This window comes from Pelobates fuscus, chromosome 2 (assembly GCF_036172605.1).
Source record: "Pelobates fuscus isolate aPelFus1 chromosome 2, aPelFus1.pri, whole genome shotgun sequence".
Taxonomy (NCBI): domain Eukaryota; kingdom Metazoa; phylum Chordata; class Amphibia; order Anura; family Pelobatidae; genus Pelobates; species Pelobates fuscus.
Window position 1 is genome coordinate 269,028,440 of NC_086318.1, and position 26,013 is coordinate 269,054,452.

The 26,013-nt window shown below is 47.9% G+C and overlaps 1 protein-coding gene across 1 annotated transcript in view; it reads right to left on the reverse strand.

The window, feature by feature from the left end:
- KCNK1 (potassium two pore domain channel subfamily K member 1) overlaps positions 1 to 5,823 on the reverse strand; it is a 116,392-nt gene extending 110,569 nt beyond the window's left edge. The window contains exon 1 of the mRNA XM_063443389.1: positions 5,129 to 5,823. Within this exon, the coding sequence (XP_063299459.1) occupies positions 5,129 to 5,483 (355 nt within the window). The 5' untranslated portion in view covers positions 5,484 to 5,823. The remainder of the gene's footprint in view (positions 1 to 5,128) is intronic.
- Between the last annotated feature and the right edge of the window lie 20,190 nt (positions 5,824 to 26,013).

The window sequence follows — 26,013 nt, forward strand, 5'->3', positions numbered from 1 at the left end:
TCGATTTTCTACCGAGCTCATGCCAAGACCATGTGCCCAATTAGCCTCTTTCCGAGGAAATGACTAACCGAAGTCCAATTTGACACCCTAGCCTTCTACCTAAAGCGCATCCCTCACAGGAGTTAGTGCAATTTCCAGTCACAGGTTTCACAGTAGTTTTTTTACACAAGGTTGATCACACTCCCCATGTGCAAACTAGAATGTAACAACCTACAGTCGGCCACTTCAGAACCAATAGTAGAAGACAACATACTGAAGTTGGAAATGGAGAAAGGATTCATGCTCAGGCCATTCCTAAACTCACCATTTACGTCCTGTCGCACTAATCCCTTGGGCATCGCTACGGGAAATACAACAATAAAAAAAGATTCATAATCAATCTGTCTGCTCCTCATTCTGTCGCCATACCTAGCCTCAACTAACTCATACCATCCGAGGAGTATTCACTGCAGTATGCCACAGTAGACAACGCCATACAGGCAATCTTATAGGCTGGGGTAGCAGCTTGGATCAGCAAAACCGACATTTCCAACACATTCAAGCTGCTTCCCATACTATGGCATCTGCATGGAGTAAAATGAAGGGAACGCTATTATCTCCCTAACATTCGGAGCCAAAAGGAGCCCCAAACTCTTCGACTTGTTTGCTGAAACACTGTATTCGCTCTTGTTGAACGTCACTAATTGCCCAGTCGTAATACACTATCTGGACGATGTCCTCACAGTAGAACACTCAAATACCACACCACAGAGCACTATTTTCTGCACCAAGCGTCCCAGTAGCAACCGAATAACAGTAGGTCCCACCACCAACTTAACGTTTCTAGGGATACACTTAGACTCAATCACAATGCAAGTGAGTCTCCCAGGCGACAAGGTTCAAAGGATCCAGGCAGAGGCTGTGGAGTTTCTCACAATAGGGACTACCTCTGGGAGAGACCTTAAATCCCTGTTCGGGTCCCTGAAATTTGCAATGAGGTAAGTCCACAATGAAGGGCGTTTATCTCAAGACTCCTTAAACTCTTACCTAACATACCCCACAACGATAGCGCCATCACAATTGACAGCCATGGTAGGACAGATTAGACTACATGGAGAGAATTCCTTACACACTGGAACTGGGTTAATCTTTTCATCCCTCCATTAACAGAAACTCCCCTGTTTTGTGGACAGACGCAGCAGCACACACAGGGTTCGCAACAATTTTGGTGACGAATGGTTCAGAGACAAATGGCCAATAGAAACGACTACTCTCCTTTCATTTAACAGCACTTCTGCCCTGTTTGGAATATTTCCCATAGTGGCAGCAGTACTAGTGTGGGGACACCAGTGGGAAGGGTAGACCATAAAATGTCTCACTGACAACATGGCAACGAGTGACATTCACAAAGGCAGGTATCTTCCATCACAATCACGAGTATAGTTCGGAGACTCACTGTAACGGAGCTCCGTGTACTCCGACCGAGTACCCTCCGTTGATGGATGCTCCTAGCGCTCTCAGAGGACTCCAAGCACTGCAGACGACACCACAACCACCGCAGGCTCCACAACCGCCGTAGCTTAACTGGAGCCGCGCCGTCTTCCTTCCACCCTGGATCGGCTTCTGTCCTCCAGGACCGTGTGGGGAAGACCTCTCCTCCAGGAGAGCATAACAGGAACAAGCTCTTAAAAGAGCTAAGTGATTAAGAGCTCAGGGGAATATGCAGCGCATAGCAATCCCCAGTGTGATATAGCAGTTCCCTCCAATAACGAGACAAGGCTACGTATTGAGGGTCAGAAGAGGTCTGAGATGCTGGAACACCCAGCCTGGCTTTTATTGAGGTTACATGCAAATAGGACACTCCCAGGGGGAGGCATAAAATCACCAATCACACATCTGGTGCAACCCACACATTCCCTCCCCTCAGATAAACAGTTAAACCAATTATTACATACAATAAAAATACAGTTTTTACACACACACTGTAACTTTAAAACCATACATTCAATTTCAGACTCAGCATACATCAAACATAAACACTCCCAAAAATCAGCCAAATCCCTCCAGTGGATCAAAAGTTAGCTGGAAGTCCTTTATGACCGACCGCAAGCACAATTTCCTGCCAAAAACAGTTCCATAGATTTGGGCTGTGCGGCCGGTCAATTTCATGCCGAAAAACGACTAAGTCCCATTTCGAACGGGACTTAGTCTCTGGAGCTGCAAGTTCAGTATGGGAGAAGGTAAGGGTCAGCGGTGTTCGGCAAAATGTGTAGCCGATTTTGGTTCCACAGAATCTTTAGCATACACCGCTGACCGCATTCGAATGACTAAAATGGCCGCCGCCACGTGTTCGGCTGCCGAATGGCGGCCACCCAGCGCTCAGCAATTAACCTGCAGTAACCTCACAGCCTGGGAGGTAAATTGCCTGCACACTTTAACTTCTGGGTGGTCCGCCTGTGTGGTACTTGGTTCAGTAAGCCCTATTTACTGAACCAAGTGGGAGAGAGCCAGGGGCAAGTTATTTTACAGGTCTGGGGACATAGTCTTAAAGGGGCATTGTTCAGCAAAGTCACAATATGTCCCCAGACGGTTCTTAAAGGGCCATACACACCCAATAAAAGTTAATAAGTTTTCAGGGGCACAATCTTCCAGGGGCCATAGTCATGAGGCAGGAGGCTGGCAAACATGCTTCTCCACAATCCAGGGAAGCAGGGCAATTTCTCATTTAAAGGGCCAGTTACAAATAGCAATTTGTAACACTCACATCGCTAGCAGCAACACAACAATTCCACTTGATATGTGTACATATACCGGGCATACAGAACACAGCAGCTGACGCCCTTTCTTGTTGCAATCTGCAGGTTTTCTTCCAATAACATCCTTCAGCCAAGAGAATACCAAACAGGTCACCACTATTCCAGGAACTCATCCTGGACTAACAACACTAATTGCACACGGGAGAATGCTGGCACTTACAACATTATTGGCTAACACAAGACGGTTATACAATTGAGCACTCACTTTATTTAACAGGTTTACCACAGAATACCAAATATGAAACCCGTTCACATTAGATACTATGGTGGCCTTTATCTCTTTTTGCCACCTTAATCTAAAACTCGCTCACAATACCATAAAACTCTATCTTATAGGTATACAATACCATGTCACAAACACCTACCCCAGCCACAGTACCTTCCTATCATCAAACCCAATTAAAAACATATTAAAAAGGTATCCTAAGGTTGAAAGGCCCCAAAACCACAAGACGACAACCGATAGACGGGGAAAAGTTCAGAGCCCTATCCCACGTGTTAGACTCACAACCCTTTGAAACAGAAACAAACAACACCATCAAAACAGCAATGTTTCTGGCACTTTACGGGTTTCTACTGCCTCACCAGTGACACCACCAATATGCTCACAGTGGGAGACCTAAACAAAGTAGGGGACCACTACGTTTTGACCCTACACACGACCAAAACGGGTCACCTGTGGACATACCACTATTCCCCACAGGCAACAAATGGTGCCCGGTTAAGTTACTAGACCAATCACTTTCAGCCCACACTGGTTTAGACAAGGCCGCTCCTCTCCTTTGCTTACACGGCAACCCACTGACAACGTCCAAGTTCATGTCATACATAAAAACCCTAATCACAAAAATAGGGAGAGATCCAACAGCCTTCACGGGCCATTCGTTTCGTATAGGAGCAGCAACCGCTGCCTCAAGCCAAAACGTTCCGGTACACATAATTAAAAGACTGGGATGATGGAAGTCATCGGCTTACAATCTATATATACCACAACCAGATAAAGAGCCAAGTAAAGCCTTTCAAGAATTAGCTAGTTAAGTATACAGTCAGGTTTGTATGTATGTAGTAACAGTTTCTTACGTATTAAAGTGGTTAAATATCCTTTTTCCCCCTCTTTATTTACAGGCCCGCCCGAACATCGGCTTCGACACACCACAACCGACTTTAGTTAATTATAAGGTATCAACGTTAATACGGCTTATTTCCCTGACCACAAATGGGAAGGCGGCGCCTGGAGTTGTGGGAGGGGATCGACTGGCCTATATAAGCTCAAACCTACCTCCATACTGGGCTGACGTCAACTGGTCACCCCACCCACCACTCCCTCTATTCAATTACATCTTGGTGGGCCCTCTTTATTTACAGGCCCGCCCGAACATCGGTTTCGGCACACCACAACCAACTTTAGTTAATTATAAGCTATCAACGTTAATACGGCTTAGTTCCCTGACCACAAATATAATTAGATACATGTAGGATATGTGGGTAAAATTTAATGTACACACTACATTTTCTCTGAAAAGACAGTTTCCTGCAAAAAGCCTGAAGGGAATGACGATACTCAGCAGAACAAATTCAATAAGCTGTAGTTGTTCTATAGGGACTATAGTGTCGCTTTAAAGTGACAGTTTCGGCACCATGACAACTTCATCTAAATGAAATTGTTATGTTGCCAGGAGGCTGCTGGGTGCGCTCAAGGAGTTAACTGGTCTTGAACAGTTTAACCCCGAATTTACCTTCAGCGCCGATCCTCCAATGCTCTAAGGCGGTATCCGGCTTCTGAAATCTCAGTTTCTGTTAGTGTGCCACAAGGGAGGGGCGCTACTGATTAACTGAAGAGCCACTACATTAAAAGAACACTTCAGTCACTATAACAACTTAATGTAAATGAAGTTTTTATGGTGCCAGGAGACCCCATAAAAGTATACTCTTACCTCAATGGGTTAAACTGTTCTCGAACTTTATCTAAATTAAGTTGTTACTGTGCCAGGAGGTGGCCAGTGGGTTAAACCAGGGTTTGACAAACTCGTTTGAATCTAGGAGCCAGATAAAAAAGTTAGGAGCCATTTTTTTCGACAAAAATACAATTCTTAAAGGGACACTATTGCCAGCAGAACCTCTGTAGCTTAACCCTGCACTGTAACTATTGCAGTGTCTCACAAACTTCAAAGTATTACATTGCAGGGTTAAAAGGACACTGCACACGCACATACAAAAAAAAATACATTCAATTAACATGTAATGAATAATGCAATTGAGATTTCTTAAAAGCAGCTGTTTGTAAATGACATGCAATGAAACGTAGCAAGGCAAAAAATACCCAACTAAAATACCTGTAGTGGAAAGCACTGTGCTGACAAAAAAAAGCGAAGAGGTGAAGTCCCAGTTCCAATGCGCTGAAACATTGTTCAGTATGGACACTCCATAATTACTGGCTTCCAGAACGGTTGCCAATAGCGCCTCCAGTCTGTTTTCAGGCAAACATGGGTACTGCTGCAGAAAGAGGCGTTTGAGCTCATACAGATCAAGACGAAGATAATGCTCATTCGGCTGCTCAACAGCAGTGAACACGACGGCTCCAAGTCCCAGAAAGAGCACGTAGCCAGACATCAGGAAAGCAAAGTACCAGGTAGACCGGTTCTTGTCTGTCATTCGTAGGCAACTCCTACAGGACAGTGACTGAAGCATAGCGCCTCTCAACTTCGCAAAGTACTAAATACAATTTTTTTTTTTTTAAATAAGAAAACCTGTATTTAATTAACCTTGGTGCTGCTGTCCAATGCGGATGTGAAACCCAGACACGCGGTTACTACAACTATGTAAGACACACCCGCTTATACACTGTATCTATGGTAGAACGTTGGTAAAGAGCGCTGGAACCTGTCGGAAGGTCGCTTATTGCTTGATTGTCGTGGATTTATGTTCCTGATGATTTGTTGCGTGCCGAATAATAAAGTTATGATGGCATCTGATGTGGCAGTGACTGCACTCCGTGGGTGACTTAGTCCCCGCCCCATCAGGTAGAGTTTCAGGCGGATTGAGTCACTGTTGCTGTCATTTCTGGTGGAAAGTAGGGCGTTAAATGGAAATATCCTTATTGTGTCTGTAAAGTAAACTAGGCGTGATCTCTGAAGCGCTTACATGATGGTTCGTTAGTTTACATATAATAAATGTTCACGTTAGCAAGACCGCGTAGCTTTTTTTATTTTACTCCTCTTTCTAAGACCGCAGGTTACAATAGCACCACTTTTCAAATGGAATTATTATCCCAAAACAATATGTCTAGTATTTGTAGAAACGTAAAGCAATACTCTTAAGGTAAAAAATACATATATTTATATATAACCTTAGAGTTCAGAGATTACCTTTTGGAGGGGCACCAGGGGACTCCTGGTAATATAATCAGTGAGCTGTAGTTATGGTGCCTTTTCATGGTTGTGACAGAGTTAGGGGGGCTGTGACAGAGTTAGGGGGGCTGTGACAGAGTTAGGGGGGCTGTGACAGGGTTGGAGGGGATGTGATAGAGTAAGGGGGACTGTGGCAGGGTAGGGGTGCTGTGACAAAGTGGATTTGGGTGACAGAGTGTGGAGGGCGTCATAAATACGTTTTTTTTTTTTTTGTTTGTTTTTCCTTTAATGATTTCCTGGTGGTCCGATGGCCTGGCTCTAGCCTGGATTTATTCCTTGGTGGTCCGGTGGTAGCTCTCTGGTCTGCAGCTCCGACGAGTGCAGAGCATCAGACCACGTGGTGAGTCTCGCAATCTTCATCTCGGATTTGTTTGAGATCGGAAGACAAATCAGTCTGCAGCTCTGCACCTGTCGCTTCAAAAAGGAGTCTGGCTCTCTTCCAGGGCAGTCCGAGTAGAGGGGCCATGCACCCTCCTGTGTCGGGCCCTTGGTCATGGACCGAAGTCCCGACAGTTCAGTTTGCCCTTCGGTGAATTAGGCAGCTGCGAAGCCCCAGTCAGTGCGAGGCCTTAGGCAACCACCTAAATCCCCTAATTAGAGAGCCGCCTCTGCTGGTAAGGACCTGCATGTATGTGCGAGTTACCACCCTATATCGTTTCTTAATAATTGACTTAAAGCTCTTTGCAAAAATGATGACCCTCATGGTGGAGTTGATCCACCTGGATCAAGTGGGGTTTATGCCTACCAGAGATGCAAAGGAGAATACAACTAGAGTGGTTAATCTCCTACACAAAACCTAATCGTCCTCAGCCTGTTTTCCTATCAACAGATGCCGAAAAAGGCATTTAATCGAGCGGATTGGTCCGACCTTGGGGCTGTCTTGCAGTGGTTGGGTTTTGGGGAGGTGATGAGTGTGTGCCCTTTATTAATGTCCATTTGCTCGCATTAGGATCAATAGCCACTGGCGTACAAACCGTGGTCGCAGGGGTCGCAGCTACGACCAGGCCCATCACTCCAGGGGGCCCGGCCGCACTGTGACCGGGTACCCGCCACCATCCTTTGCAGCCATGGGCCGCTCGGCAAACCGCCAGGCCGCCGTCCAAGGGGTCCATCACCCATCAGGTGGCCCATGCTGTGAGGGCCACCCAATGGATATGAATTGTCAGGGGGGCCCGGTCAGTGCTGGGCACTTTAACAGCGCGACCATGCCCCCTGTGATGACATCACAAGCTGGGAGGGAGTGACTGCACGTAACTCCTCCCAGCTTACAGTGAGAGCCCGCGCGGGAGGAAGAACAGGGAGTCAGAGTGGGAACTCTGACTCCCATCCACTTGAGCCACCACTGGACCCCAGATCTCACTCAGATCTCTCAAATAGATTGGAAGAAATTAAAGGACCACTATAGGTACCCAGACCACTTCAGCTTAATGAAGTGGTCTGGGTGCCAGGTCCATCTAGGATTAACCCTTTCTGCTGTAAACATAGCAGTTTCAGAGAAACTGCTATGTTTACATTAGGGTTAATCCAGCCTCTAGTGGCTGTCTCATTGACTGTCTGATTTTCACAGTGAGAAGACGCCTGCGTCCATAGGAAAGCATTGAGAATGCTTTCCTATGGACTGGCTGAATGCACGCGCCGATGACGGGAAAAGGAGGAGGAGAGTGCACAGCGCCGAGGGAGCCCGGCTCTGGGAAAAAAGGTAAGGGATTAACCCCTTCCTCACTCTAGAGCCCGGCGGCCCAAGGACTATAGGGGCCCAAGGATCCTATAGAGCCAGGAAAACGAGTGTTTTCCTGGCACTATAGTGGTACTTTAATAGCATGATAGATAATTATGTGCAGCAGATGAATCAGCTACAAAGTCCGTTAGATGATTATCAGAAGGAAAGTGAAAAATCCCTGTGATTTCTCTTCTTTCCCTGATATCCATACCAGACCAGATTTTCCCAAAACAGTCTGAAAAGAAGATCTTTCAGAAAAATCTGAGAAAACATAATTGGAACAGAGTTCTTCATCTCAATATATCATTGGCGTAGCAAGGGGGGGGGAGTCGGTCCGCCTCGGGCGGCACTTTTTTAGTGGTGGCAAGGTCCCTGCTCCCACCTTCTGAGGGAGACATGGCAGCGATCCTGCTCTGCTTGCCAGGTCTCTGTGCGGTGCAGAGAGAGAGGGGAAGAGGAGGGGCAGGAGGATGGGAAGTGAGATGACTTCCTGTGCTCTCCTGTCCTGCAGAGTAATGAAGAAGAGCAGCTTGACAGAGACATCAGGTAAGTTCTTCCCTACACTGTCTTGTGATTGAAGGGGAAATGCTATATTCACACTGGGTATTGCTATACTTCTTATACTCCCCTAGGTTCTAATCACTAGCTCTTATAAGAGCTGTTCCTGCTACGCTCTCTGGAGTAGGAGAGGTCCTTCCCAGATGGTCCTGGATATCAGAGGTTGGTCCAGGGTGGGAGGAAGACGGCAAGATACTTTTTTAAGCTACAGTGGTTGTGGTTGCGGTGCTTATGGTCCTCAGCGTCAGCTAGGAAGCATCTGTTGGCGGAGGTGCCCAGTCGGGGTGCCAGGCGATCCATCCCATTGGTGGCAGTGGTGGGATTGCTTCCTAATGAGAGGAACAGCATCCTGGAGACACCGGAATCGTTACAGATTGATATGGAGGGATAGATCCAGCCACCGTGCAGCGTCCCTGTCTACAGTGATATGGAGCCAGCTGGTCCGTGGACAGCTCTTGAAGTGGAGGGGAAGTTTCACTGGAGGTTGCAGAACATCTTGACCCTACGGGATGGGCTGGTATCAGAGGCAGTTATGTTGAACTACAGAGAGTTCGCCAGAAAAGAGCTGTGGGACGAAAACCCTGGAGGGTGTATGTAACGGATCGCCTGGCACCCCGACTTGGTACCTCCGTTAATGGATGCTCCTAGCGTTTCCTGAGGACTCCAAGCACTCTGGCAGACACCACAATCACCGAATCTGAGAAGCATATGAATGCTCTCAAGCCTCTGAATGCTGTAGACCGTTGAATAGGAACCATACGAATAGGCTTACACTCCTAGCAGTCAACTGGAACAGCATGCAATAAATCCTCCCCCAATAATGAGACGACACTTCACTTTGAGGGTAAAACAGGAACTCTGGACTGGCTCATCCAGCCTGGCTTTTATTTCCAACTCACACATACAGGCCACACCCAGGGGGAGGCATAAAAGAACCAATGACATAGATGTTACCTCCCACACATCCCCTCCCCTTAGTGTGACACATAATCCCATTATGCATACAGTGTAAAATATACTTTTACACAACTTTCCTAACTCTAAAACCATACATCACATTCACATAAAAATACATATCCACAATCAATCCATTCAGGGGAACAACATATTAAAACCAGGGGTTCAACATATCAGACCAGGGGTTCAAAAGTTAGTAAAGTATCTTTTAAAACCCCTAGCTTTCCAGCTCAGACTGTTTTTTACAGAGCCTTCTCTGTGCTGGAGAAGTAATCTAATTATCTCCAGCACAGAGACAGACTCCATTAACCACATGGTTACAGAAAGACATAAAACACTTTAAAATACAGAAAGTTACTTTTTAACCATAACACACAGACATTTCACATATCCCCAGATAGCTGGGATCTGAGCGCACAAAACTACCGAATAGCGCGCAGATCCTATTCACACAGTACAATTGCCATGGAGCTAAAGTCTTTCCCATAGTCTTTCATTATATGAATAGGCTCCATGGTATAGCTATCTGGGGTATCACATTCCCATAAAGTCTGGTCCATAGTCCAAAGGCAGCAGGCGGGCAACCAGGCTTCTCCAGTTCACAGTGGCGAAGTTGGTTTCGCCACAGTGTACAACAGCGTTGGCGAGGTGAGCGTCTCCCTAGCGAGGAGCAGCAACTACAAGCCCGAATAGCAATGCGGATGCCTATGCTGGGAGAAACGCTCAGGTGGGAGTTGGTGAAGCAGCTTGATTTACTGGTACTGAGGGAACTGTGGCTCGACGACGCGTACCAGGTGCTACGGTGGTACACGGTTCAGTGTGCTCCCGGGATGGCTAAGTACGACAGACCTGAGGGCCTGAGGATTACAACGCCCCTGGCCGGACCAGAGGTCGGGAATGCTGCAGAGTCACAGCTTTGGGACATACATGACTACAGAGAAGCCATGCTGGATCTCCCTATGGCTGCCGACCTAGGTCCAGACCTGATTCATTTAGCCGGCAGGGAATGGGATCTGGAGCAGGAGTACCAGTACCTGCTCAGCTCCAGTCAGTCCCAATGTACCCTGAAGGTAACGCAGGAGAGCGGGGTAGCAGATCCAGACCTAGAGCCCTTCAGCTGTACACATATCATAGACTGGTCCTGTGAAGACCCCCAGATGGCAGGTGGAGATGGGACTGAGGTCTCTCCACCAGCCTTACAGGGATATGGGCAGGCGGCCCAGATCCCCAGCTACAGCCGGAGTTACACGGAGTGGTCCCACTCCCCAGCGGCAGTGCGCATCACAGGGAGCAGAAGGTGTCGTCCTTCTTCCCCAGCGGCAGAGTGAGTTTCAGGAAGAGGACACAACCGGTCTCCCACCCCAGCGGCAGTGTGCATTACTGGAAGTAGAGACAACTGGTCTCACTCCCCAGCGGCAGTGCACCTTGCAGGGAGAGGAGACAGCCGGTCTCTCTTCCCAGCGGCTGTGTACCTTACAGGGAAAGAAGACAACCAGTCTCTCTCTCCAGCAGCAGCCGGAGATACCGGGAGAGTAGACAGCTGGTCCTTCTCCCCAGCTACAGGGGGACAGCAACCCAGACTCCAATAGTACAGATGGGACCGTGGTCTCTGTACTGGACCTACAGGGATGCTGGACGGCTGGTCCAGATCCCCAACTAGCCTCGCAGGAGTAAGCGACTTCTCCCCTCCACAGCCAATTCCCAGCTTGGCCCTGGGGTTAGTGGATGGGACTACCATACCCCCTTCCAGCAGAAGAGCTGGCCTCTGCCCTCCCCTTTCCCTTTTTCAAGGGCCTGACTACCTGCAGGCCACCCCAGCAGAAGCGCTGGCAACCAGGCAGAGCGCATTTAGCCTCTGCTCTCCCTGGTCCTTGATCCAGGAACTAACAACTCCCCTCACTACGCAGCTGTAACACTGGCTATAGGACAGAGACAGACCACAGGAGTCACCAGGTCCAGCAATTGCTTGTTGTGGGTGCAGTGGCGTCTCCAGGATTCATACTTGGGGGGGCACACGGGGGGCCAGGGCCAAAAGTAGGGGGGCAGTTATAAAATGTGTATATATGTTTGTGGATATACACACGTACATACACAGAGCTTGACAAATTCCAGGTACCAGGTCGACAAGACATTTCACCCTGGCGCCTGATATTTGTCAGCCTTTTGCTAAGACGGTGCAGGAAACGTTATCGCCGGCCGACGCAGGGAGCAGTAACCTTCCTGCAGTTCCTCTCTGCTCCCTCGTGCGCTGTTTAGTGGCATGAAGTCACTCCAGCATCACTACAGAGAGCATGCAGGGGAGCAGAGAGAAAGTGCAGGAAGATTGAGAGGAGACACACTGGACGCCAGGGAACGATCCACTCAGCTCTCCCAAAGGTAGGGAGGCTGGATGGATTTAAAGGAACACTATAGTCACCTAAATTACTTTAGCTAAATAAAGCAGTTTTAGTGTATAGATCATTCCCCTGCAATTTCACTGCTCAATTCACTGTCATTTAGGAGTTAAATCACTTTGTTTCTGTTTATGCAGCCCTAGCCACACCTCCCCTGGCTATGATTGACAGAGCCTGCATGAAAAAAAAAACTGGTTTCACTTTTCAAACAGATGTAATTTACCTTAAATAAATTGAACTTTAATCACATACAGGAGGCTCTTGCAGGGGTCTAGCAAGCTATTAACATAGCAGGGGATAAGAAAATCTTAATTAAACAGAACTTGCAATAAAGAAAGCCTAAATAGGGCTCTCTTTACAGGAAGTATTTATGGAAGGCTGTCACATGCAGGGAGGTGTGACTAGGGTTCATAAACAAAGGGATTTAACTCCTAAATGGCAGAGAATTGAGCAGTGAGGCTGCATGGGCATGTTCTTTACGCCAAAACTGGTTCATTAAGCTAAAGTTGTTCAGGTGACTATAGTGTCCCTTTAAATAAAAATAGCAATTTGTGAGAAAATGTGTGTGTCTCAGTCAGAAAGTGTGTGCCTGTCACTGTATGTTTGTCAGAATGTGTGTATTTCTGTAAGAGTGTGTCTCAGTCAGAAATTAAGGACGGAGCTTGTGTACGGGGAGGCGATCTTCCATGCAGGTGCAGAGCTTGTGTGCCGGGGAAGCTGCTGCACAGTGGTGGAACTAACGTAGAGTGGGCCCTGGTGCAAAAACTGTTTTGGGCCCCTGAAGACACATGCCCATCGGGTAGCCCTAATTGAACGGCCCACTCAATGGACGGTGTAACCGCAGCACCAGCACTCCCTGTAGTTCCACTGCTGAGCCTTCCTTATCACAGGCAAGACACCTTTTTCATGGAAACTGTAAAACCTTTTCAGGAGATGCAAGATAATTTTTCATGGTGTTTAAAAGGGGCTGTAATGAAGTGTGTGTATGTGTGTGTGTGTGTATAGAGGAGTCTGTTTATGGTGTACTATTGTGATGGATAGAAATAAATGTAGGTAAAATATCTATTTGTTATATGCACCTGTGCTCATTCCTTACTCAAAATGGCCGCTAGAGCACACCCTCCCATCGACCAAAACACTTGTGTAACAAGATGGCGTCTCCATCCAGAGCTACACCCAAGTTGATGATGACATCAACACCCTGCAGGAAGTACATCAAGATTAAACACTTAACCATTTAAAAGTTTACACTTCATATTTGCACACAATGCATTCTTTTGCCCTTTTTAAGGGGCTACACATGCCCCCTAAATAAACAATTGGAAGTTTTCATGCATCTGAACTTTGGTGTCAGTGTGATTTCTTCAGCGTGCACGCATCTCATTATTAAAAAAAAAGGACAGGGGCAGACACTTGGTCTGGTCCAAAACAATTTGGCGCCCAACGTGGGGCTCCGGGTTGTGTCCCAGTGGACAGCCGACCTAGAAGACGCCGGGGCAGACCTGCAGTGATGGGACGGAGACTGATCACCTCTGAAATACCGTAATGACTGTGCTAGTACTTTGCCTATATATCCTGTCTCTGTGACTGGCCTGTCTCCGTGTCTGTGTCGGCTGCCGAAAGGCACCAAAGACAGGTAAATAACTTGCACGGAGTCCCTTTGTATAGAACCTGTATATTGACTGTCTGCCGCCTGGGTATGAATGTATTTTGTATAAGGGAAAGATAGATTACGAGAGGGAATTTCACAGGAATAAATTGACGTGGTCAAACTTCTGCAAGGTACAGCCGTAGCGCGGTAAAGCACACGGCATTGCAGAGGGCGTCGGGAACGCACATAGTGCGGGGTCTGTGAAGGCAAATATCTTTGCTTTTTAGAGAAATACATGAAGGGTTTAATTGTATATGTTTCTTTTGTTTGTTTGCAATAAGTGTAAGTTTGTGTCTTGTTTCATTCCTCTTGTATACTTTGTTGAGAGAAGTGTTTGGTCACACACTACTTGCCCTGCTCCTGTCTGCGGCCACCTTGGGTGGGCGGACCCAGTGACTAGTCTACGTTTTGGGAAGACGCACGCAGGGTAACCTCCGTGGCAGTCGAGCACTGTAGACGTTCTCTTTCCTGTTTGTCTCTTTCTTGTGGCATCTTGATTAGAGAGGATAGGACAGAAGTTTGAGAAACCCGGTAAGGGTAGCTTAGCATGTGATATAGTGAGAGAAAGAGAAGGCGAAGTGGCAGTGAGTCAGGTAAAGAAGGTAGCTAAGATATGTGGCATTAATATGGCTGCCTGCGGACGGCTACAGCCAGAAGGCTGGCATAAGCTGCTAAAAGAGAAAAAGGGATTATTACAAGACAATAACCTAGTACAGACAGCGGAAGCCTGGTTCAGAGATGCTAGAGCTAGTCACCAAGAGGGGTGGGTAGAAGAAGAAATAGACCTAGGTGGACAGAGGTTGTATTTATATCACAAAGGAATTTGAAATGTTGAAAGCGCATGTCAGCCACCGCCTTATGATGGCGCCTGGCACAAAGGGAAGGTGGTTGGCCCAGCCTCCGTGCCCACTCTCTTACCACCAGTGTTGACACTCACCACCCCTATAGCTCAAACCCAGCTCTATCCCATCCTTCGAGCGGACGGAACTCTCTGTATTCCTCCACCCCCCCCTTATGCCCACTCTTTCCGTCCCTGTTCCCGCCCCTGTTATGCCTTCCCCTGTTCCCACCCCTGTTATGCCTTCCCCTGTTCCCGCCCCTGTTATGCCCGTCCTTACGGAAGGACCCTTAGTATCCGTGGGAGACCCACGGTCTACCCATCCCGTGGGTGACCCGCCCCCCGCGCTCACACCCCAGACTGGAGTTCAGGTCCTGCCCACCCCCACTCGGCCCCTATGTCCTCCCCCTCTGCCCTTTCCCAACGGAGCGCCACAGGCCTCTAGCTCCTTCTAGGCTGTCAGTTTCCATTGGTATCAGCTCCCCCCTGTAGTCTACATGGTGGTAATCCTCCGCATCCTATTGTTGGGAGCCCCAGAGCCCAATTCCTACCAAGCGGGGCTAATGTATGTCATGTTCACCCCCATCCCAAGCCTCATCCTTGGTGAATATTCTACCAGACCCAGAACAACAACCTATGCCCTTTTACCGAAGGATAGCCCAAATCCAAAAGACCTATTTTGCTGCATTGCGTGATTTACTTAGTCTCTGCGAGATAAAAGCAGGAGACGCATATTATGGAGAAAAGTCTCTCCAGCGATTGGCTCCCTAGCGATACCGATTATGAATTGGGCATTGAGTTCTGTGAACAGCTCCAAGAATGGGCCAAAGATAGATTAGCCGGGGGGCAGAGCCAAGCCACGAAGCGGAGAAGTCGCATGAAGCTGAAGCTCCCGTGAAAACAGCGAACCTTTAGCTACTACAGCCCTCAATATCACCCCCAAAATACCACAAGTGACAGCAAAAGACGGCGAAACCGGTATGGGGCGCAAAACAAAAAAAGCGAAGCCCGACCAGCCGAGACAGAGCCAAGACATTGGGGCCCTGTGGAGACAGGCTCGGGAGGCGGCAAGGCCCAAAATGGCCGACCACGTGGACACATACTCCGACTACTCAGACGACTTCTACCAGGAAGAAGACATGCCGACTACTGCACACCTACCTAATCCGGGGACCAAGACTCCGGACCCGGACAACGCTCCGGTGACCACCTCTGTGCTTAAAACGCTGCTGGCAGGCCTCCAGACCACCCTACAGGCGGACATGGCCGCCCTACGCACTGAACTACAGGGCATAACTGGAAGGCTGGGAACCCTGGAGGACGCCTCTGCGGCACGAGACGCGCACATCACTGCAATGCAAGCAGAGATCACCGTCCTACAACGCAAAACGAAGACTATGACCGGCGGTTCGCCGCTGCCGAAGAGGAGCGCAGAGCCACTAATGTAAAGGTACGGGGACTGCCGGAAGATATACCAGCGGAGGAACTGCCACATTATGTCCGCAGACTCCTGACAGAGATACTCAAGCCGAAACAGTCCAAGGCTATCCCCATCGAGTCTGTATTCAGGGTCCCGAAACCGGCTAGAGCCCCGACCACCGCCACTCGTGACCTTATAGTCCGCTTCCACCACCGTAAAGATAAGGCCACACTCCAAGCAGCGCTTATAAACAGACCCCAGGTCAATTTCGAAGGCCACTCTTTAACCTTCTTTGCTGACCTAACAGGCGGCACACTAGCATGGCGGGGATCATTGAAACCCTTCACTGCCCTCCTCAGGCAAAAGGACATTAAATATAGATGGCGCCTTGATAGATCGCTTATAGTCCTGAAGGGCGAAGACAAATTTGTGGTCCACTCACTTCAAAACACAAGAGACTTGCAGCACGTCCTGGGAATACCCCAAGAGGCCACACCTGGACCGACACCCCGGGAGAACCCGAGCCAGCCACACAGATGGGACCCAGAGCGCACCAAGACATTTGTACCACGACGACCTAGACAGGCCCCCTCTGAGGAAACTGGCACTTGAGAAGGCATGGGAGACCCTTCCCACGCAATACACATTAACCGGGACTGAATGATACTCAGCTATGGCAGCGTGGCAATGTGATCCGATAGGAGTCAACCCTGCCTCCCAGATGACTTTTTTCCTTTTTTTTTGATTGGCTTATTGATGTCTTTATTATTGTTTTAATGTTGAATTCATTGCTGCTATTCCCCAATTGTTAGAATACTACAGCTTCATTAAGTGAGCACACATACAGGCACCTCCCCTGCCCCAATACACGCTCAGATACACGTTGAAACCCGCGGGGCTCCTTCCCCCCCTCCCCACCCCGGCCTTGGGTAGTCGCGGGGGAGTGAGCGAAGAGGCAGCGATCGAGTACATCATACCCTACTACTGCAGTAAGTGACGCATCCAAATATACCAGGATACGCTCTGCTATATATAAGCTCAAGACATATATTGACCTACCGCATAGTAACACCTGGTGTCTTTTGCTGCACCCGCCAGCTATCACACAAACTATCTTGCCACCCGCATTCACCACATAGGCACATTTATGTGACACACACACTACAGTTACAGACTGAGGTCGCACCGCAGCAAAGACTAGCCTACAACATAGGATGTTCCCATTTTTCAACTACGCTATTGCCTTACCATCGCTTATGATCGCTTTATTAAAACAAAAATGTGCACATGTTCTTACCATGCCCTATTGTAATGACTGTATACTACAGTATACTTTGGGGCACCGCTCGCATACTTGTTAAGCATAAATGCACGAAAAATAAAGAATAAAAAAAAAAAAGATAGATTAGCCGATCAGGCTACCAGCATTCACGATATTATCCAAGATAAGTCTGAATCTGTGGAGAAATTCCACACCAGGCTATCTCAGGTCTCCTATGATCTAGGTTTCAGTATGTACAACAAGGCCCATACCCAAATATTATCTGCCGCTTTTGTCTTAAAGAACCCCTTGGTAAAGGCCTAATCCTGTCCCACCCTGAATATAGGGTGCTGCCTCTTGACACCCTCCTGTTAGTCACTAAGGGCCTGGAATCCTCCCAGGTTACCAAGAAGCCGGCCCCTCTCATGTTTGCCTCCCCTGTCTCGTCACCCTCAGGTCTACCCATCTCTCAGCCCCCCATACTGCAAATCAGACGATGTTTTAACTGTGGACAACCGGGTCATTTCAAAAGGGAGTGTAGCGCCCCAAGAGTCCCTAGACAGGCTCCCCCACTGGATGGGAGACCGCTCTACCGCTCTGCATGCTCCCTTAGCTACTGAGCTCTTGTAAGAGCTCTTGTTCCTGATCCTGCTTCGCTCTGCAGAAGGAGGAGAGATCACCCATTGGATCCTGGAGCCTGGTCGTAGGTCCAGGGTGGATAGCAGACGGCGAGATACCAGCCCAGCAGCGGTGGTTTGTAGAGTCTGCAGTGTTTATGGTGTCTGCGGTGCTGATGGTCCTTTGGTGAGCGCTAGGAGCATTCTTTCTACGGTCCAACTTCCAGCTAGCGTGGAGGCAACCGTAACAGCAGTGTCTTTAGGGAATAATAGGGGGCCCCTAGCCACGGTAGTCCTGCCTATAGACTACCTGACCACCTTTTTAGTTGACACAGGTGCAGCCAGAAGCGTCACTAGAGAACAAGACCTGCCTGACTTCTCATTCCTGTCCAATATTGATGTCTCCTGCATAGGAGTGGATGGTACCCCTCGCAATAGCCCACTAACCCTGCCTTTGAAGGTTGGCTCCTTTCCTGACCTCCTGGCCCGCTTTGTGGTGTCCTCAACCTGCCCTCTAAACCTGCCGGGCAGAGATGTCCTCTTGCTTGCAGGTCTCAATCACCTTCACCCCAGATGGACTCATTCAATTGTCTTCTCCCCTGTCTGCAGCTGATACATCAGCCCTTTGCTCCCTACCGCTCCTGCTCCACACAGAGGACCCTGTCAAGAATATAGGGGTGTCAGACCCCTCCCCCAGTGCCTTAGCCAGAGTACCTCCCAAGTTGTAGTCAACAGGCCCAGAGGACATTGAATGCCTCCATGTCCCTCCAGTCCTAGTGAAACTAATCCCAGGGGCCAGCCTGTCCCGTAAACCGCAATACCCTCTGAAGCCTGCCTTTGCCGTCTCTCAACAGGTTAAGACCCTAGTGACCAATGGTGCCTTGGTCCCCTGTGTGTCTCCTTGTAACCCTGTTCCCTGTGAAAAAGAAAACCGCAAAAGAGAACCCGAGCAGTACAGGGTGGTTCAGGACCTCCGTGCTGTTAACGAAGCTACCACTCTAGAAACTCCCATTGTGCCTAACCGGCACACGCTCCTCTCAGGGATCCCTCCTACCTCAAAGTACTTCACAGTGGTGGATCTAGCTAACGCATTCTTCAGTGTACCCCTGAATCCTTCATGCCAATATCTATTTGCCTTCACCCATGAACGTCAGCAATACACCTGGACTGTCATGCCTCAAGGTGCACAAAATTCTCCCAGCCAGTTTGCAAGATCCCAGAGGCCTCCCTCCTCATGCAACCCCTCTATGATGCCCTCAGGTCCGAACCATTTTTCCTGTCTTCTGAGACCTTATCCAGCTTCTATGCTCTGCCCCGGTCCTGGGCCTCCTCGACTACCAGAAACCCTTTTAGATGTTCATATCAGAGAGATAGGGACATGCTACTGGGGTCCTCATTCAGTCCCATGGCTCACTTCAGCGCTCCATTGGCTATTACTCTTGCCAACTAGATCCTGTGGCTAGGGGAAGCCCCTCCTGCCTTAGAGCAGTATTTGCAGCACATGCCCTCATTGATAAGACCAATGATTTGGTACTTGGCCATCATCTTGTCATCCTTGACCCTCATGACATTGCTGCCATCCTTAACCAAGTCCAGCCCAAACATCTCTCTGCTGCCCGCCACCTCCGCTTACAGTGCTCTCTCTTACTCCCAGACAACGTGTCTCGACAAAGGTGTTACTCCCTTAACCTGTCCACTCTTCTGCCGCTTCACAAGGGGGGAACTTGGTACAGCCTAGACCTAGACCCAGGCTACATGTTTTTTTTTTCTGAATCGAATCATGCCCCCGGTCCCACATGATACTCACACTTTCCCTCACTTCACTTTGTGGTACAAACCCACCCCAGGACCCGACCCCCACAATGAGGAAGACCTGTTTCAATTGGTGGAAGTGACACTCACCATAACAGACCTGTTCTGCGATTCCAAAGGCAACTGTATGGCCCTAGTCCTCTTGCCCTCGGAGGTTACCAAAGAGTGGCCGGTTTGAGTATGCACTAGTCATAGTAGACATGTTCTCAGGATGGCCAGAGGCCTACCCGGTCCCCAATATGACAGCCAAGACTACGACCAAACGCCAGCTCACCGAAGTGATACGCAGATGTGGGGTCCCCGAGGTAATAGAAAGTGATCAGGGACCAGCCTTTACTGCATTGGTAACCAAAGAAATCTGGGCAGCACTAGGGGTGACCCTTGCATTCCACACACCCTATCACCCCCAGAGTAGTGGTAAGGTAGAGCGCATGATGGCACCCTAAAAGCTAGAATGCTGTAAATGGCCCAAGAAACTAACCTGTCACTCCCAATTGCTCTGTTTAGTGTAAGATACACACCGAGAGGAAGGTTTGCTTTGTCCCCCTATGAGATTCTGTTCGGATCAGCACCCAGATTTGGATGCTATTTCCCCCAACAACTCCAACTCCACTCTGATGTATTGGTTGATTATGTAATTGCTCTCTCTCGTGCGTTGACCAAAATCCATGCCCAGGTGTTTTCTTCTGTTACGGTACACCCAGGTATAAGAGGGGTTAACACCACTAAGGACGTTCACCTTCCGAATGGAGAAGCAGCTAACGAAAGCTCCAATTAGCCGAACAGGAAACATACAAAATAATCCACTAACCAAATAGCCGAACATAAATCCCCCCAAGAACGAGACGAGGCTCCATGTTGAGGGTCAAGCAGTGATCTGTTTAATTGGGGCTACCTGCCTGGTATTTATGCGGGTCTTCCACCAGGTGGACACTCTTCTGGGAGACCTGATGGAAAACTGTGACAAATTTAATGCAGTAGCCAATGGAAACACTTTGGCTATAAACACTCCCCTTTTACTGTACAGAACCCTCCTCTCTATCCTGGAGATAATTGGGAAGTAATCCAATTATCTCCAAGTACAGAGGCAAAACTCCATTTTATGCATGACAATAAAATTACATAAAAATATATAACTTGCAAACTACCGAATGCACTATACACATTTAACGTATCCCCAGATAGCTTAGATCTGAGCGAACATTATTACCGACTGGCGCTCAGATCATATACATACAGTTCAATCGCCATGGAGCCAAAGTCTTTCACATAGTCTTTCAGTATACGAATAGGCTCCATGGCGTAGCTATCCGGGGTAAGTCCATTAGTGTAGACAAAGTACCGAACGGGCCGGCGTTCGTATGCGGGCTGATCAGAAGACGGGAGGTCAGCGGCTTCAGCAGTGTTCATGAGAAATAGTGTCCGTTTTTAGTTCCATGAAATCGTCGACGAACACTGCTGGGCATTCTTACGTCCAAGATGGCCGCCGCCTCATGGTCGGCATATGAACAACGACCACCCAGGCGACATTTGACAATTAGGAAGTGTCTGCGGTTAACCACAACGTTCTAATGAGGCCAAGAGGGTAACCAGCAGCACACTTCCATGCTGGGTTGCCAGCCGTTCAGCAGTTTATTCGGGAAAAGGGTAAATAAACAAAAGGGCTGTACAGACAGTCAGACGAACAAACAAACAAACCAAGGAGGAATAAAATAATTTTAAAGACAGATGGGTCTGTCACATGGCTCCCTCCTTGTGGGACACTCCGGCAGACTTGGCTTGATCCTTTGCGGGTCAACTTGGGGATGACCAGAACTAGGATGCCGGAGTGATGTCTGTTTGTCAGGACAACCCATCAGCATTTCCATTCTGCTTACTGGGTCTGTAGTTATAAGGTTGCAGGGTTAAGCTCCGCCGCAGCAACCTGCCAATGTTTCCTGAGACCCGGTTAAGCCAGGCCAATAGGTTGTGGTCAGTCACAAGGGAAAATTCCTGTCCATACAGATAGGGATTCAGTTTTTTCAGTGCCCAAACCAGAGGCCAAACATTCTTTTTCCACTGCCGCATAGCTCACTCCTCGGTGTAGTAAGTTTCTGCGGACAGTCAATTAGACGAGCAAACAGATGAACCAAGGAGGAATAAAAGTATTTTAAAGACAGATGGGTCTGTCACATCTTCATTTCCAGATCCTGAGTCAGATACAGGTACCCATCGATTGCTCCCTGGTGATTGGGTCCTGGTTAAGGAATTTGGGAGGAAACACTCTCTCGATCCAAGGTATGATGGTCCCTTCCAAGTCCTCCTAGTCACAGCCACTTCTGTTAAATTGGCAGGGAAGAGAACCTGGATACACGCTTCCCACTGCAAGAAGGTTCCGGCCCCAGAGGAGGTGGACTGTCCTAAGCCATGATCGTCCTGTATATCCTTTCACTACTCGGCCCGAAAAAGGCCCAACAAGTAGCCATCGCCTAAAGATAACAATGTATTTACATTTTGGTACAACTCATCCAACACACATGTGGCCACCTTTGTCTTTGACTATTGCGAGATTGTTAGTTGTCCATTCCCAAAATCATGGTTGCATAAATTATATAGGGATATCCGCTGCACTAAAGACCCATATATATGTGTTACAGACAATCATTGGGGAGACAACTGTGGTTACTGGAGGGCGGTGGCCTGGAACGCAGGACCGGATTAGGGCTACAAGCCGCAGAGTGCCTTAGATAGGAAAGACAAAGTCCTTATTAAACAGAATGACATTTACGAAAACCGGGAGGGGGGAGCCCAATGAAACTCACCCTAAACATAGAAAATCCCAGTCCTGGCGACGCTGGCATGTATATACTAGGGATGTGGTGGTGGGGGGTCCCAAAATAAATGGGGAAGATTCTACCTCCAAGATATGTACCAATCACTCAAGTGGACAGCTTCCCAGCATGTGACCAATCGTCTTAAACCTCATATTTATATTCAGACCTTCAAGGACATGGTTGCCATAGCAGACCCCACATTTGAAAATACTATGGTTACAGAGACAGGGTTCTCTGATACTAACCTATTGCTTGAGTGGATGAGATATACTGCTAACAAACATAATAAAACTGTTATGTATGTGGAGGAACCAGACCCCAGCTAGGTACCGTACCCCTAACCCTACCCCCTGACGTAGAAGTGTGTTTCCTGAGTCTCTTCACTAACACCAGGACTAATCAGTTAGTTTGTGAATCATGGAAAAGGAAATTGCCGATTTATAAGACCCCAAACCAAATATATCCAGGGAACTATAAGTGCTATGGTATATACGGAGGAAAAGGCAAGTATATGGGAAATTTCACCAGTGGATATTGTGCCACCTACAGCAAAGTTTCAGCCACCTTAGTACAGTATCAGACTCAATCCCTGGGAGATATTTATTGGTTATGTGGGGACATGAAGATTAGGACGAGATTGGAAGGCCAATGGTGAGGGGAATGCGCCTTAGCCAAGGTTATTGCGCCTTAGCCAAGGCCTCTGCCAATTTTGTATGTTGTGTTCTTCCCTGTATAGAAAAAGTGTTTCCAGAAATCAGTAGCTCAGGTCACACCACCTTTCATTCATCAAGAAATAGATGAGGAGGATTATGAGAAACTCTACACTCTGTTGCAGTCCCTCCCCGCCAGTTACAGGACTACAGTATTTTAGGGATAAGCAGGGACAGCATCTGGCTTCCCTATGTGCACAGTCTGTAACAAGGGGGGTGATGGACAAGCCATCACTCGTCTAACGTGCAGCAAGTAAAGAGTTCCTAGGCACATTAGGACAGATGAGATAGGCACCCATTAGGGACAGATGTTAGAGATAGATGTACATAGACATTTTAAGGGGGGATTGTGATGGATAGAAATAAATGTAGGTAAAATGTATTTTTGTTATATGCACCTGTGCTCATTCCTTACTCAAAATGGCCGCTAGAGCACCACCTCCCATCGACCAGAACACTTGTGTAACAAGATGGCGTCTTCATCCAGAGCTACACCCAAGATGATGATGACATCAACACCCTGGAGGAAGTACATCACATTAAACACTTAACCAATTAAAAGTTTACAATTCATATTTGCACACAATGCATTATTTTGCCCTTTTTAAGGGGCTACACCCGCCCCCTAAATAAACAATTGGAAGTTTTCATTCATTTGAACTTTGGTGTCAGTGTGATTTCTTCAGTGTGCACACATCTCATTATTAAAAATCTGGACAGGGGCAGATACTCAGGCAGACGCTAGGTCCGGTCCAAAAGACTATGTATAACTAGAGATTGTAGTGTGAGGATGTGCTCATGTATAGGAGCTTTTGAGATTGTGTGTGTGTGTGCTGAGAGGGCCTGTAAAGTGTACACGTATGCATTTAGGGGCTGCATTGTGAGTGTATGTGTATTGGGGTTATCAAGGAGCTGTGTATATGGGGTGAAGCGTGTATGTATGTATGGATGCATACATGTGTGTGTGTGGGGAAGAAGTGTGTGAGGGGTGCACTGTGTGTGTATGCAAAGGTGTACTCTGTGTTGATGGGAGTGTACTGTATGTGGGGGGTTTACTATCTGTGAGGGTGTACTGTGTTAGGGGGGTGTAGAGAGTGGAATGTGGAAGAGCTTTACAAGTTTAATTTATTAATTGTGTGACGAATTGAACTTCGCCACTGGCTTTTGGAGAGGCCTGCTTGCCAGCATCTTGCCCTGTGACTATGACCCCTGGGGTGTATTGCCCTTTAACCCCTTAAGGACCAAACTTCTGGAATAAAAGGGAATCATGACGTGTCAGACATGTCATGTGTCCTTAAGGGGTTAAAAACTCTATTTGTGCCTATTGTATTATGGAGCACTGTTTCTGCCCCTTTAAATTGTACTGGTACAGTTCTGCACTTTTGAAGTGGCACTTCGGATGCAGCCGAAGTAGTTGAAGTGACCGCCATTCGACATACGAAAACGTGGCGGCGGCCATTTTAATTCAGTCGAACGTATTAATTCAGCAAGAACACCGCTGAACTTTACTTTCTCCAGACTTCAACGCTTCGACTGGAGTCGAACACTGTTCGACAATTTGAACGGCACTTTAACATTGAAGGTTTGCACGAATGGTTGCCATTCGTCTATTTGAACTGAATTTAATATTGGAAATAGACCGGCAGAACAGCCTAATTCTCTGGAACTGTTTTGGGCATGAAAATGTGCGTGCGGTCGGTCAAATGTGACTTTCATGGAACTTTTGAATCCCTGCTCTGATCTGGGTGATTTTTGGATATGTTGTTCACCCATATCAGGGCTATCAGGGATATAACATTATGGGGATATGTTGTATTTTGGGCTACTTTTTGGGGTTTGTAAAAAATTTGTTTTTTTCTGCCAGTGGATAATTAAGTTATGCCATTAGCTTGCTTACTTATATCACAGGCTTGCTGACTGTATGTGGGAGTGTTACTATGTTAATTATTGTTTCTTTGTGTCCTGTGTTCCACAAGGTCCACATGGGTGGTAACCTTGTGGTGAAAATGTATATAAAAGAAATGCCTTTGTGCTCATTAAACCAGAGTTTTTCTTAACCCTCAATACGTAGCCTCGTCTCGTTATTGTAGGGAACTGCTATAATCACACTGGGGATTGCTATACTTTGTATACTCTCATGGGCTCTAATCACTTAGCTCTTTTAAGAGCTGTTCCTTTTACGCTCTCCTGGAGGAGAGGTCTCCCCCACACGGTCCTGGATGTCAGAGGTTGATTTAGGGTGGAAGGAAGATGGCGAGACTCCAGTTGAGCTACGGCGTTTGTGGAGTCTGTGGTGGTTGTGGTGTCCGGTGCGGTGCTTCTGATCCTCGGCGTCAGCTAGGAAGCGTCCGTCAACGGAGGTGCCCAGTCGGGGTGCCAGGTGATCCGTTACAAATTGTTTAAAAAAAAAAGAATATTCCCCTCTACCTGATCTTACCTTGCAGGGAAGGGGTGGCACAATAATATCCGTGGTGGTTGAGAAGGCTGCCTATCCATCGGGTACAGGGGAGGTCACAAAATGAGAGGTCTCTCTCTTGGATCTCTAGCACTTACACAGACTGACCCATACAAACCTACAGACTGACCCATATACACCCACACACAGACTGACCCCCCCCCACACACACAGACTGACCCCACACACACAGACTGACCCACCCCACAAACACAGACCCATACACACACAGACTGACCCCCCACACACAGAGCTTGACAAATTATTTGGGAATCTAGGAGCCAGTTGTTTTTTAAGGGACACTATAGTCACCAGAACCACTACAGATTTATGTAGTTCTGGTGCCTACAGCCTGTCCCTGTAGCCTTTTCAATGTAAACGCTGCCTTTTTAGACAACTCAGATGGCCACTAGAGAGTCCTGTGTTAGTGCTCTGCATGGAGGTGCGAATGTTACCCATAGAGAACATGCGTAATATCCTCCCAATGGTTTCCTATGGGAAAGCATTGGCTTAGCTGAGATCACTAAGATCTCCGCTATGGGGGAGGGACAAGCCACGGTGAAACCAGCATGGCGTGGGAAAAAAGGCGAGTAAAAACACCAATCG